Below are 13,186 nucleotides of genomic sequence, written 5' to 3' on the forward strand. Positions count from 1 at the left end.
AATGAAGGAACAATCACCACAAAGGAAAAATACAAAACTAGAGGTTCCGGACCTCTGGGGTAGAAGTAGAGGGGGTCGGCGTCCCCGGAAGATCGTCAGCGGCGGCCACAGCAGTCGACGAGGTCCCGGCTGGAAGAGGATCGGCGGCGACGTCAGATGGTCCGGCTTCATCATCGAATGCCTCGTTCAGGAAGCTGAGATCCAATTCGGAAAACCTCCCAGCCACCTTCTCTTGGCAGAGCTCGAATCCCTTGATGAAGGCGTCCCGGCCGAACTGGACCTTCAGATCTTCCATCTCGGAGGAGCCTTTGAACTCCACTGCTCGAGCCCTTGCCTCCGAGACCAGGGATGGAATCCGCGCTTTCAGCTCGAAAACCTGCTCCTTCAATTCGAAAGCCTGCTCCTTCCACTCGAAAACCTGCGCCCTCAATGCAGAGACCTCGGCCTCAACCTTCCCTCTCTCCTCCTCCAAGATAGTCCTCAGATCGGACGAGGTTTGTCCCTCCTTTTCCAGCGCCTCCTGAAGGCTCAGGACCTCGGCGATCTTCTCCTCAAGACGGGCGGCCCCGGCTAGGCGACCTTCTTCTGCCCAAGCTGCCTCCCTCTTGGCGATCTTCGCCGCCTCGACGTTGGCGACGAGCTGATGCCCAATCTGCAAAAAAGGTCGGGGAGTCAATATGAGAGCTCAAGACTAAGTTGAAGAAGCAGGAGGGAGGAAAAAGGCGAGTTAGCCTACTTCGAGAAACGATCCCAGAGAGTCCCAGACCCGCAGCTCGGGATCAGCGAGGACGATCCTCTCGACGACCTCGAGCAGGATACACCCTTCGACCAGCCTCTTTATCAAGTCCCTGTTGTTGAAGGGATTCTCCCCCAGGTCTTCCTCGGAGCCGCCGACCCCCTCGACGGCAGCCCTGCGACTGCGACTCCCCGGGCTAGGGTCTTCTTTCTCTTCCTCCCTTTGGTCCCAGGCGCCCCCTCAGGACGAACCTCCGAAACGGGACCCTCGGCCGGGGGGCTCTGTGAAAGGGTTCGGGGGACTTCAGGTTCGGTGTCGGAGGGGACTTCGACGGCGACGGGCGTCGGAGCAGGCACGGCCGAGCTTGTCCCCTCTGTCCTGGCTTTCTTCACTGACCCCAAAGTTGAGGCGTCCTTTCTCTTGTGGGTCTTGAGACCCTGAGCTAACCCCCGAGCCACGCTTGCATCCATGTTTGCGATAAAAGAAGATCAACATGGCTTCGAGATGGAACAAGAAGAAGGGGAAGTACCTAAAAAAAAAAAAAAGAAAAAAAAAGAGAAAAGAAGAAAAAAGAAACAAAAAGAGGAGAGATACCGGCAGGGTTAAGGGGACTCAGGCCAACGTTGAACAAAAGTTGCTCCCTCAGAAGTTCGAGGAGGAGGGGAGCTTGATAGGCCTCGAGTTTTTTTGAGGCCTCGAGGTCGTCCCTTTCCAGGCTAGAGGCCCGGCGGGCAGAATCCCTCAGAGAACCCCAAGGGAGTAACCCTAGCTCTAAGGTTGGGCATCGGACGTAGAAGAACCTCTCCTTCCAGTTATGGACAGAAGAGGAGGCGCCTTTCAGCAACCCCTTTCTATCGAACTGGAAGGAGAAGTACCACCAATCCATTGCCGAGGGATGGCGCTTGAAGGTGTAGAAGTTCCTAAACAAAGGAAGAGTCGGTCGAACTTCGGCTAAACTACAAAAGGAAAGAAACCCTATAAAAAACCTAAAGGAATTCGGCATGACGGAAACTAGAGAAATATTCAGAAAACGAAAGAGAGCAACAACGAAGGACGGCAGCGGGAGCCGAAGTCCAGCACGGAAGGCCTCCTGGTACAGACAGAAGCGGCCGGAAGGAGGGGCGCTAGCCCGGCCAGATGGTCGGGGAAGCTCCAGCTCGTACTCCGGAGAAACTCCATACTGAATCCTTATCAGTGAGAGTTCATCCGGAGTCAAGGAACCGGGGATGGTGTCCGGTGCAAAGGCCGGACAAGGTTCGGTCCTAGCTACGGGTTTGTCTACGGTATCGGTACTATGGAGAACTGAGGCTGACGAACTCCTAGAACTGAGAGATATCAGAGGACATTTTGGATCAGACGGAAGCCACAAAAATCCCGAAAAATTGAGAAAAATAGCAGACAGGCCCCCGAGAAAGCTAAATAAACAGAATACGAAGAAGGATAGGAAAACAACAGAAAGTTCCGGAACTAACCTAGATCAACCCCAGGAGCACAGGAAAACGACGAGAACGATGGAGGTCGACTCGACGAACGCCTAAGGCCGGAAAGGATGCTAGAGGAAACTGGAGCTCTCAGAGAAGAAGAGGGGAACCAAGGGATTCTCTCAAGCAAAGTGAAACCTATGAAGGAGGAGAACTTGTTTAAATAGACCCCGGGATCCGGCGCACTTATGATTTCGGATCCCCGTTGGTCGGTCTGTATTCGCCGCGTGTCCCACCCACCTTGACAGGCTGTTGGAAATGGCAGGCGGCTAGCAAAATCATTATTACGCCGTACCTAGAGCCACGTCATGGCGGGAATTCCAAAAAGAAGAAATCTTTTCCGAAAAGACTCCGGTACCAGCATGTCGAACGTCAAATATCTGGCAACTGTCAAGCACAGAAATCGAGAGAGCAACTTCGGCTGTAAAAATTTCTCTGTACTTCATTCGAAACTCGAACTCGAAAGTAGGGGGACTGGTGTTGGATATAAAATATCCCCAGCCGAAGTTCATAAGAGGCCAACTCTTCCGAGATCCCTCCGACTTAGTGCAGCATCTTTTCCGGATTTCTCCGGCAGCCGAATTTCCGACCTGGTGCGACGCTTTTCTAAACTCCCCCAACTGTCTGAGCTATGATAATGCCCTTCCGGACTTCTCCAACGACGAACTTCTTCAGTCGTCCATCGGACTGCTTCAAATGCTCTCCGGACTTCACTATCTACCGACCTTCTACAATGATCGACCGTTCTCCGGACCTCTTTCAGATCTCTTCCAGCCATGATAGATTCTAATCCGAATTTTCCAGACTTCGTCCACGGCCGAACTTTCCCAAGGACAGATTTCTACAGCAACCCGACTCCACCCATATTTCTACAGCGGTCGACCGCCTTTCTGATTTCATCCGAGCTCCTACGGAAGCCGGACCTCTGCCCCGAATTTCTATTGCAGATAGACTTCATCCGAGCCCCTACTACAAACGGTCTACTCCGAACTCCCACCACAAATGGTCTACTTCGAGCTTCTATTACAAGCAACCTACTCCAAATTTCTACTACGAACAGTCTACTCCGAACTCCTACAGTGGGCTGTCTACCCCAAACGTCTACTGTAAATAAATTTCATTCGAGCCTCTACTATGAACAAAATTTTTGCGAACTTCCGTTACAAGTAGACCTCAGCTAAGCTACTCCATGGCGAGGGGATTCCAGATGAACTTCTACAACGGGACACTACTCCGATTTTCCACGATGACTGGTCCTCGCCCGAGCTCCTACAATAAACGGCCCCCTTTCGACCACTCGCGAGAACCGGATCCCGTCCGAACTCCTCCAGCGAATAGATTCCGGACGAGCTTCTACGACGGACGAGCTCCAGCAGCTGGATACCTGCGATGGCCGATCGCCCCCGATGTCTGCCGAGCCTCCCCAGCGCTATCTGAAGTCCATCGCCGACCGACCTCCTACCGAGCTCCCCGTAAAACAGGACTTCCCCAGCGGACGATCTTCGGATGAGCCTCCACATCAGATAAATTCCAGACGGACTCCCCTAGCGATCGGACTTCTCTGGACTCCGCCAACAGAAAATCTCCATCCGAGCTCCTGTGGCAGGCGACCTCCGCCTGAAACGTCGGCGACCTCGGGACATCCGAGCCTCTCCCAAAACGACGATGTGAAGAGCCCTTCTGCTCCATCAGACATCCCAGTCGAGCTTCAACCGACGAATCCGAACTTTCTGACAAGCCACGACAAGAGCCGCCACCCTACTCCACTCTCTGCAACGGATTCCACGCAGCTCCACCACTCTCTGGCAAGTCACGACAATGGACACCACTTCACTCTCCGCAGCGAGCTCCACGTGACCCTGAACGACCTCTAACGTCACTACTCTCCGTAACAAACTCCGCACGTCTCTGAACGGCCCACTACCAGGTGGTTACAAACGTCGCTATCAATCTGTTACGCTCTCCGCCTATAAAAAGGGGACCCCAGATACGTTATTCTCTAAGTTTTAATCTCTATCTCAAAACTCTGCTAAAATTTTCATTCGAGCACTCCATTCTTATTGAGGCAGAGAACTGACTTGAGCGTCGGAGGGTCTTGTCGGAGCACCCCTAACTCCGGTTTAGACTTTCTTTACAGGTCCCGACGGCGGCCGCGGTCATCCTAGTTCCAGCTTCTCCGACGCCGGCGGATTCTTGCACCAACAAGACCCAAAAAATTTTATCATGTCAAAGGTGATATGACCCGTAACAATAGGTTCCTTTTTATCAGCTAAAACCCAATCGAAGGGATTTTACCCAAAAATTGTGTGTTCGAGGTGGTTTCTTTCAAAACATATCAGAAAAGGTTCACAACAAGTACACATCTAATATTAGTTTCCAATTTTATAGTCCCAAAACCAGAACCTTTTTAACAAAACAGAGCATCATATTAATATCAAGCTTGTTTTTCAATCAGGATTCTACCTCTGGAGCAATAATTAGTAAATGTTCTTGGAAAGCAAAGATAAATGGAAAGAATACGGACAAATGATCTTAAAACGAGATTTTTTTAAAAAAAACAAAAGAAAAATGGAAAGAACATGGACGAATTGTTTTGAAATGAGAAAATAATTTCGCAGTCAATCGAAAACTAATAAAAACCCTAAACGATTTACAGACGATCGAAAACTAAACGGGAAAAAAAGGGGAAAGGAATAAGGGAATGAATCTCACTGGAACGAAGAGGAATCCGGGTCTCGGGAAGGTCTCTTGACCTCGAGAAAGGTATAGGCGCCGCGATCGCTCCTGGCAAATCGCTTCACGGGCCTGAGCACCGTCCCGATGAAGCTGCACGAATTCGAGCGCACGCTCAACGGCATCACGGTCGGCGGCGGGCGAAGCATCGACCGCCGATAGGCGGGGCTCTCGCCGGCGCCGTCGTGGGAGAAGAAGCTCAGGGTTTCGACGACCGGCATCTGGGAGGAAGCGGAGGAGAAGGAGCAAAGAGATCTCCGGAGCGAGGAGGAGAGGGAGGAGAGAAGACGAGCCGGCGATCCCATGGCGGAAGGAAAACTAGGGTTTCGACCTATATGACGCCCAATTGAATCGGATCGTGCAGCCGTTGGCGGCAACCCTTGCTGCACGAGGTTATTACCAGGGTGGTCCCTCTTTCTCATTGTTTATTACTTGATGGTGACGGCCACGTGCATGGCACGTGTGCGCATGGTGGCTGTGATCGTGCAAGGAATAGCGACGGTTTAGATCTCTAGTTGATAAATGTACTTTCAATTTTTGCTGATGCACCTCTTTTCTTTTTTTTTTTAAACTCTTGATCCTGTGCTAAATAATGAGGTGTGTTTCTACTATTTATAAATTTATGACGTACCTTACCGTCTAAATAGCAGTGTCTCGGAGGTTGCTCTAGCTTTGGATCAAGGATATGGAGGTTTAGAGTGGTCCACGTAACAGTAAGTAGAACCTAGCTTTTTTTAGGAAGCCTCTTTTTTTTTTTTTTTCTAATGTAGTGTTAGGGAGTGCTAGGGATTGCCGGGCCTCAATCCCTATATTAGATTTTACAGTATCTAATATTTTCTCATGATAAAAAGAGTTTAATTTCTTTGCAATCCAGATAGATACAATAAAGTACATTATACAGCTACATATTGTGATGGCTCTCATGAATTACATATGTGATGCATGAGAAAGGTAAAGAATCTAATATATATATATATATTATAAAGCAAGAACTGAGAGAAAACTTTTAAATATTTAATATTATCCATGTAAATTTTTTTTTATATCATGTGTCTTCCTATCTTACAATCCTTCAAGCATTAAATTTAAGCTTTAGATTAATAAAAAACTACATTGAATCTTATTTATATAAATTAAATTATGTTATTAATATATAATATTACATAGATTGTTGAGAATATGAAATGATACTAAGAATTTGAATGAATATTATTTTATTATTTATAAATAATTTTTTTTCAACATGATCAGATTTAGAATCCGCGCACAACGTATGGGCTCAAAACTAGATAATTTATATGATACCAGTAAATCTGATAAAAGAGCCCTTTTTCTGATATTAGACGAAACCTCTTTAATATAGCAATGCGATGATTGAAAATATATAGATTTTTTTTTCAAGAAAAGAATTATAGGAATTTGCTAGGAAGGTTGATTTTATACTATGCTTAATTGAGGTGTTTGATTGGATTTGAGAACCACAATTATGCTTTCTTAAGATGGGAAAAAAAAAATTAATAATATGCTGAAACTCACCTAGTCTATAGGCATCCTTCCTGCAATCTACGTCCCCTAATTATTATCAGAAAAAAAAAAAAAGAAAAAGATACATTCTCTAATCTAAGTACATATTGAAATATACACTCTTTTTCCTATGATTTTGCTAGCATCCGATTCAAATTGAATGGATCGAATTTATCTACCGGCAACCGGTTATACATGGTTTCAAAATGAAAAATGCATGGTTGGTGTGGTAATATTATTGAAGCCAAGGGGAGTTCTGAAGTCCCATTCATCTCAACCCCAATCTCTTCTATTCTTGGTATCTAGGAGGCCTGGATAACGTTAAGAAGTGATCAAAGAAAACCTTTTCTTGTGACCAATAAAGGCCTGCTATTGGCTCATAGCCAATATGTTGGAAGTGTGGTTCCTAGAAACTACAAGTATTATAGAAAGGATAATTTCAAAAATATAATAATGAGATAAATTGTAAAAAAATCAAAGGAAAAAGGATGATGTGCCTAGATTGAGATATGCAAAGATACTGTCCTAAAAATGAAATTTGACTCATGTGTTATAGCGAGATCTCCTCCCAGGTACAACGAACCAATCTAACACGATTCTTCTATCTCAAGGACGACCATGTGAGAGACTTAATCCAATCACCTCCTCTCTCAAACTCGGAATATTAACACAGGATCTAAGAAATTTGATGTACCACACTCAAAATCCAAGACTTGTGGCCTTTTTACAAGCCCAGTCCAAGTAATAGTTATAGGGCATATTATAGATTGAAATTAAACTTGATATGTAACACTCACATTACAAATTGAAATCAATTTTTACTTTTATATACAAATTGAAATCGGATGGAAAATTTGGAAAAACATGCCAACCATTGATGGTTTGTTCATGAAGTCATGGCCTTTCGCACATTTATTAGAGTATATATATACTCGAGAAATTTAAAGAAATTTTTTAAAAGTTTTGAATTTTCTCGAAAGAGATAACTAAGTTACCATTTAAAAGTTTAAAAATTTTTCAAAAGAAGAAATAAATATTTCCAGCGCAAACTTTATGCCATGGTTGCTAAAGTGCGAAATCTTCTATGGTGCACCACAAGGTGCGATGCATTATGCTCGCCATCCATCGCAAGATAGACAGCTAGCAAATAATACGTGCATGGGCATATATTTTGCATATGCGTGGCACATATTGTTTGTTGGCCATCCATTGTAGAATAGACAACTAGCATAATGCATCATAGAGGATCTAGCTCTTGATGGTGACGCGGTGCATGTAGAGGATCTAGCTCTTGATTGCCACCACTATCATTGGATTTCTCGATAGAAGATGCCAATGGAAGTTTGAAACTTGGCAACAATCTTCATTTGTAAATTACTATGAAACCGTTTGGTTCAAGAATCTTTTTTCACATAAATATTATTTTTAGAAAGTTACTTTCTGAGAATATAATTTTCGTACGTTATGTTGACGATGAGAAAGTGACTTATGTGTCATTGAATATGTCTTTTCATGAAAAAATTATATAAAATATCTATTATACCCTTAATAGATATAAGATCATACTTTTTTGAATCCAAGCTTTATATAAATATTAATAATATATATCTATTAGTATAAATATAAATTAATATTTTTAATATAATAAATTTATTAATACAGAGTTAATATAATACTATATTAATATAGTAATATAAATATTATATTATATTAGTATAAATATTATATTAATATTTATAAAGATAATACTAAAAAAAATTGAAAAAAAGATAATCAATTTTCATCCCATAGGAAGTCTCAAAATCTATCTTTCACTTGGATTTTTATTTCCAACGTAATATAAGAAGTGTATTCCCATCGAATGAGCTTTTTTTTATTTTTTATTTTTTTTAGTTCCAACCAAATAAGAGGATTTTTTTCTCCTCTAATTGAGATCCAAAACATATAGCTTTCAGTGGGAGTGAAAGTAATATGAATATTATCCGTCCGGATTCATTTTTATACACGAATCAATTCAAATATGGATGAAAATTTAAAGATCTAACTAATATCCCTATTCATATCCATATCCATCAAAGAAATATGGATATGGATATAGATAGATAATTATCCGCTCTGTATCCAAATATCCAAATCAACATATAATCATGTATAATTTTATATAGTACTTATTAATTTTTTTAAAAAAAATATAATTATATAAATATATTATTAGTTTGATTTATCATCTATTTATAGTGTTTTTGATTATGTACTCATAAAGTTTAATTATTTAAGTTATATCTATAATTATATCCATATTTTCAGTATTCGAATTGTATCCGTATTCATTTAAAATAAATATGAATATAAATTTTTATATCCTAATTATATCTATATTCGTATTTATATATGGGTATGGATATATTAATATTCAATTCATATCCAACTCAATTTTAGCCCCAGGGGCAACGACAAGAAAACCGTTTTTTGAGGGAAGGGTAGGATACAAAGACGATGCCCTTATAGCGGAGCTCTAGCGTTTGACCCCATTTCGGAAACAGAGATCGAGAGGACTCGGAGGAGGATGATGTTTTCCAAGGAACAAGAGGAGATGATGTCTTTGCTTCAGGAGAAGGGCTTCAGACGAGAAACTAGAAGTTGGTGGCGTCTTTGGAGGGAAAGAATGGAGTAGTTCGGTTGCAAGACTGCAATGATGCATATCTTAATCATTGCATACCTCCACATATCCACCGTAAAGTGCCCACGAGCAAAGCTACCAAGAGTCCATTGGGGGGAGAGAGAGAGAGAGAGAGTTGACGTGAAGAAGCTCTGTCTCAAACCATCACCATCGAAAGCCTCACGGGCGTTGGCTCCTACTCAGCACACACAGATGGTGGGACGGCCCCTGTCAGCACCATTAATGTCAAGTATCCAACAGTCTCAACTTGGCTTGGATCAGGTATGATCCTGCCCCTGCTCACGTCCTGGCTCTTCAACACACCGTCTCCCTTCCTCCCCATTATAATCCCAACTCCATCCTAACAATCACCAATGTCACCATTCATACTGCCATCACCAGCCGCATTAATTAAAACTCATTTGCTATGGCTACATGGAGATGAAAAAAGATGGCGACTTCAAGATGGTCAATCCGAGTGCTCGATAGGGAGGTGCATTGACCGAAAGGAAATAGGAGAAATGAAACAAACTTCTCGAATGGCTCACTCTGTTAGTTGGACATGTGGTGGGCCTACCGCGCAGGTTTCTTGAGTAGATCCATCATTTCTTTTTGGTCGCGTTTGGTGACCCAAATATAGAATCATCGTGAAAGATCATCGATGACCTGAATCTTAAGATGATATGATCCTCCATAAACGAAGATCAATATATTTGATATAATATGATCCAATGATTAAAGATCCCTAAGTATATCTACGAACAACTGGTTTGGTATTCTATTAGAATCCAAAGTCACTAACCATATAATACCAAAACTATCCATCATATATTTCAAAAAAATCTATTTATTAATAATATAAAATATATTATAATAAAATATTAATATATTTATTAATATATTAATTATTAACATATCTTATAAAAATATATTTACTAGTCCTACAAATTATAAATCCTATAAAAATATATTAATTGTTATTATAAAATTAATATTTTATTTATAATTATACTATATTATTTATTAATATAAATATTATTTTCATTTTAAAAATAAGATAAATAAAAGTAATATATTACATAATTTTGTTATATAAATATAAAGTACAATAAGATATTTTTACTCTAATTTAAAATTAATATTTAATCATAATATTACAATAACAAGATTAATAATATATTATAATATAATATATATCACAAATATAATATATAATATTAATATAATATAATATCAAATATATAAATATTGATATAGTATATTAATAGTATATAGATATATCAATTTCTTCTACTAGATTGAGAGATATTTTTATCATCAAATTTTAGCTCTAGATCACTACATGGGGTGATCTTGGATTACCAACCTTAAAAATATATATCTTATCACTGGATGGGGCAGTGATTTGAGAATAGAGATAATTTGAGATTACTATCACGTAGGATCATCATGGTATAACCAAATATGATTATCTCATCATCTCCACCTATATCATCCTTGACTTGTATTGATCACCCATACCAAATAGCTCCTTTCAGTTATATCAATGCGGATGCAATTAGATTTGAGAATAAAAAGAAGTAACCTAATTAGCTTTCTTTTTCTAGTAATGAAAAATGTTGGTTGCTATGTATTCAAGAGGATCAATATGACTAATATTTGATAGTTTATCATTTGTAAGAATATTGTTTTATATAATCTATATACTGTCTTCTTGCAAATGTAATTAAAATGTCTTACTACTTACTCCATTATTATATTTTAAGTTGGACAATAGATTACATGATGATATACATTAAAATTGGTGGCTAGACAATTTCCCTTCATGTAATCATGTATATGTCTAGATATTCCCCTTTCCCAAAACACTGAAGTATTACACATAGGTTGATTGAGTGGTCCTATTGTGCTCCTAATGGTACACATTCTATTTTCTGCTTTGTATCTAGAGGAAAATTGGCTAGAAGATGCCACACTTTGCAAGGAAACTGCTTTTGGGCGCACACCTCAAGATGCAAAGAATTATTGAATATTTAATGTTTTTTAGATAATTCCAAATATAAGCATTTTATTTCATAAGTAAGCTAGTTTTTCCTATTTGTTATAGATTTTCAATTAAATGCAAATGGTGGTGAAAGCCACGAGAATATTTTTCAATTCTTCAAACCTTTTTGCAATATTGTTCCTTAGGCCACTCTTATTTTTTTAGAAAAAAGATTTGGCCTATAAGTAAACTTATCAATTTAGACCATTAAGTCCTCTAAAGAGGCTTTAAGTTGCATCAGCATATAACAGATGTTCTTGCTTTGTATCTTCTAATTATATCTCATGTTTAAAGATAGTGGACTAGGATATATCAACCTATAATATTATAGAAAAAAAAATAAAATTATGCATAGCACCAGGATAACATGTCGAATTCATAAAACAAAATTGGGAATGCAGAGAACAAATACTAGAATAGTGCTTAGATATGACAGTGTTCAAGCATATTTTCTTATAGTTTTATAGATCACCATATTAGGTATAATTATTCTTGCTTGATAAATAGTAAAGCACCAAGGAAGTCTTTTGTTCATAAGTTCAAATTAAAATAATATATAAAGAAGTGGGTGGATAACACAGTTTAAATGACGCAATGAAATAACCAGAACAGACTAAATGAGGCAGCTAGCAACAAGAATATGGCATGTCAGATGGCATCATATGAACTCTGACATGATCTATTGCACGAAGAAGAGAAGGATGCAGGGCAATAATTCTGTAGATGAAGACAAAAGGAAAAAAAAAAGCACTAGAAATAAAAATGAAGCATGCATACCTAAATTTTTCATGAAACAATGCAAACCACAGTAATTCTTGAGAATTAAAAAACTAACATAATCAGTAATGACTTCAAAAAATCCAGATCTAGAGTTATATTATCTTTTGCATTGTTAGCTTGCTCAATCAAGCTAAATTATTTTTATGTTCTGTGCGCATCTAGAATCGACACCGACGATAAAGGAAGCTAGGGGTTAACAAAACTAGAGCCCACTGAGTTCAACAGAAGGCCTAGACCTGGATAGGAAGTTATAAAATCATTTCTTCGCCTAGCTTATAGGACATCAAGGTGCCCTATTTATGAGATTTATGTTGATAGGATTTGCTCTTCTTCGTTGCCACATTTTTTTTTTGCAGTATGAGCAAATGATTTAACTAATTCTTCTCAAAAAACAAATGGCTTAACTAATGCATCCGTGGCTTGGCAGTGTTAACCATCATTGTTTTACAAGAAGCTAAGTCTACAATCAAGAATTCTAAGCCTAACTCATGACCACAGGATATGCCTTTATGGTATAAATTGTTTGGATGACTAATATATTGATGCTAGTCACAAATGTATGTTCTCATTGACTTAGGTTTTACAAATAGATGTAAATTCTGCTTTACTGAACTCTGACATTGTTAATTAAGAGAAGACCCTTTACGGGCAATCATGGCATAAGTTTGATAAATGATTCACAATTAAAGGAAAGGTGATTTTATGTGATGATACTTATTCAAATCAACAATTTAAACATGTCTAGTACAGAGTAAAAGATATTAAGGAATGCAATAACATGCCTTTATATATTAGCGCTGGTAGCAAAACTAGAATACTCACAAGCACCTTCAATATATTATTTTTGGCATGATGAAACTCAGCATGATGTGGGATAACATCTGCCCATTATATAGAAATTGATGCACTCTTGAAATAACTCTTTCTTGGTTGACACTTGCATGCGTTAAAAAACGAAAGTAATGCAATGCACTACCTACATCAGGAAAAACAAAAAAATGCTATGTCCCAATAAAAACCAATTACCACTTTCTGAATTATTATTCTATAATATATATATATATATATATATATATATGTGTGTGTGTGTGTGTGTGTGTGTGTGTGTTACATTAGGAAAAAAAGAGTTATAACAAATAAGAGACACTAAACTGGTAGCATTTCAATTATTAAACTCAAAAAAACTTTTGAATAATTTAACAATCGACCAAACTAAGCTGATGGGACAA

General features: G+C 39.4%; 1 protein-coding gene across 5 annotated transcripts in view; it reads right to left on the reverse strand.

Annotated features, from left to right (window-relative positions):
• Positions 1-5,347, reverse strand: part of LOC105059998 (protein OSB1, mitochondrial) — a 29,417-nt gene extending 24,070 nt beyond the window's left edge. For 3 of the 5 annotated variants that reach the window (XR_012142195.1, XR_012142194.1, XM_073259765.1), the window contains exon 1: positions 4,930-5,347. Coding sequence is in view for 3 of the 5 variants with exons in the window: in XM_073259765.1 (XP_073115866.1) it covers positions 4,930-5,255 (326 nt within the window). In the remaining 2 variants the exon portion in view is untranslated. The remainder of the gene's footprint in view (positions 1-4,929) is intronic. The other 2 variants (XM_073259766.1, XM_073259764.1) reach the window with 1 other exon arrangement.
• Between the last annotated feature and the right edge of the window lie 7,839 nt (positions 5,348-13,186).

The sequence above is a fragment of the Elaeis guineensis genome, chromosome 6 (genome assembly GCF_000442705.2).
Source record: "Elaeis guineensis isolate ETL-2024a chromosome 6, EG11, whole genome shotgun sequence".
NCBI classification, from domain to species: domain Eukaryota; kingdom Viridiplantae; phylum Streptophyta; class Magnoliopsida; order Arecales; family Arecaceae; genus Elaeis; species Elaeis guineensis.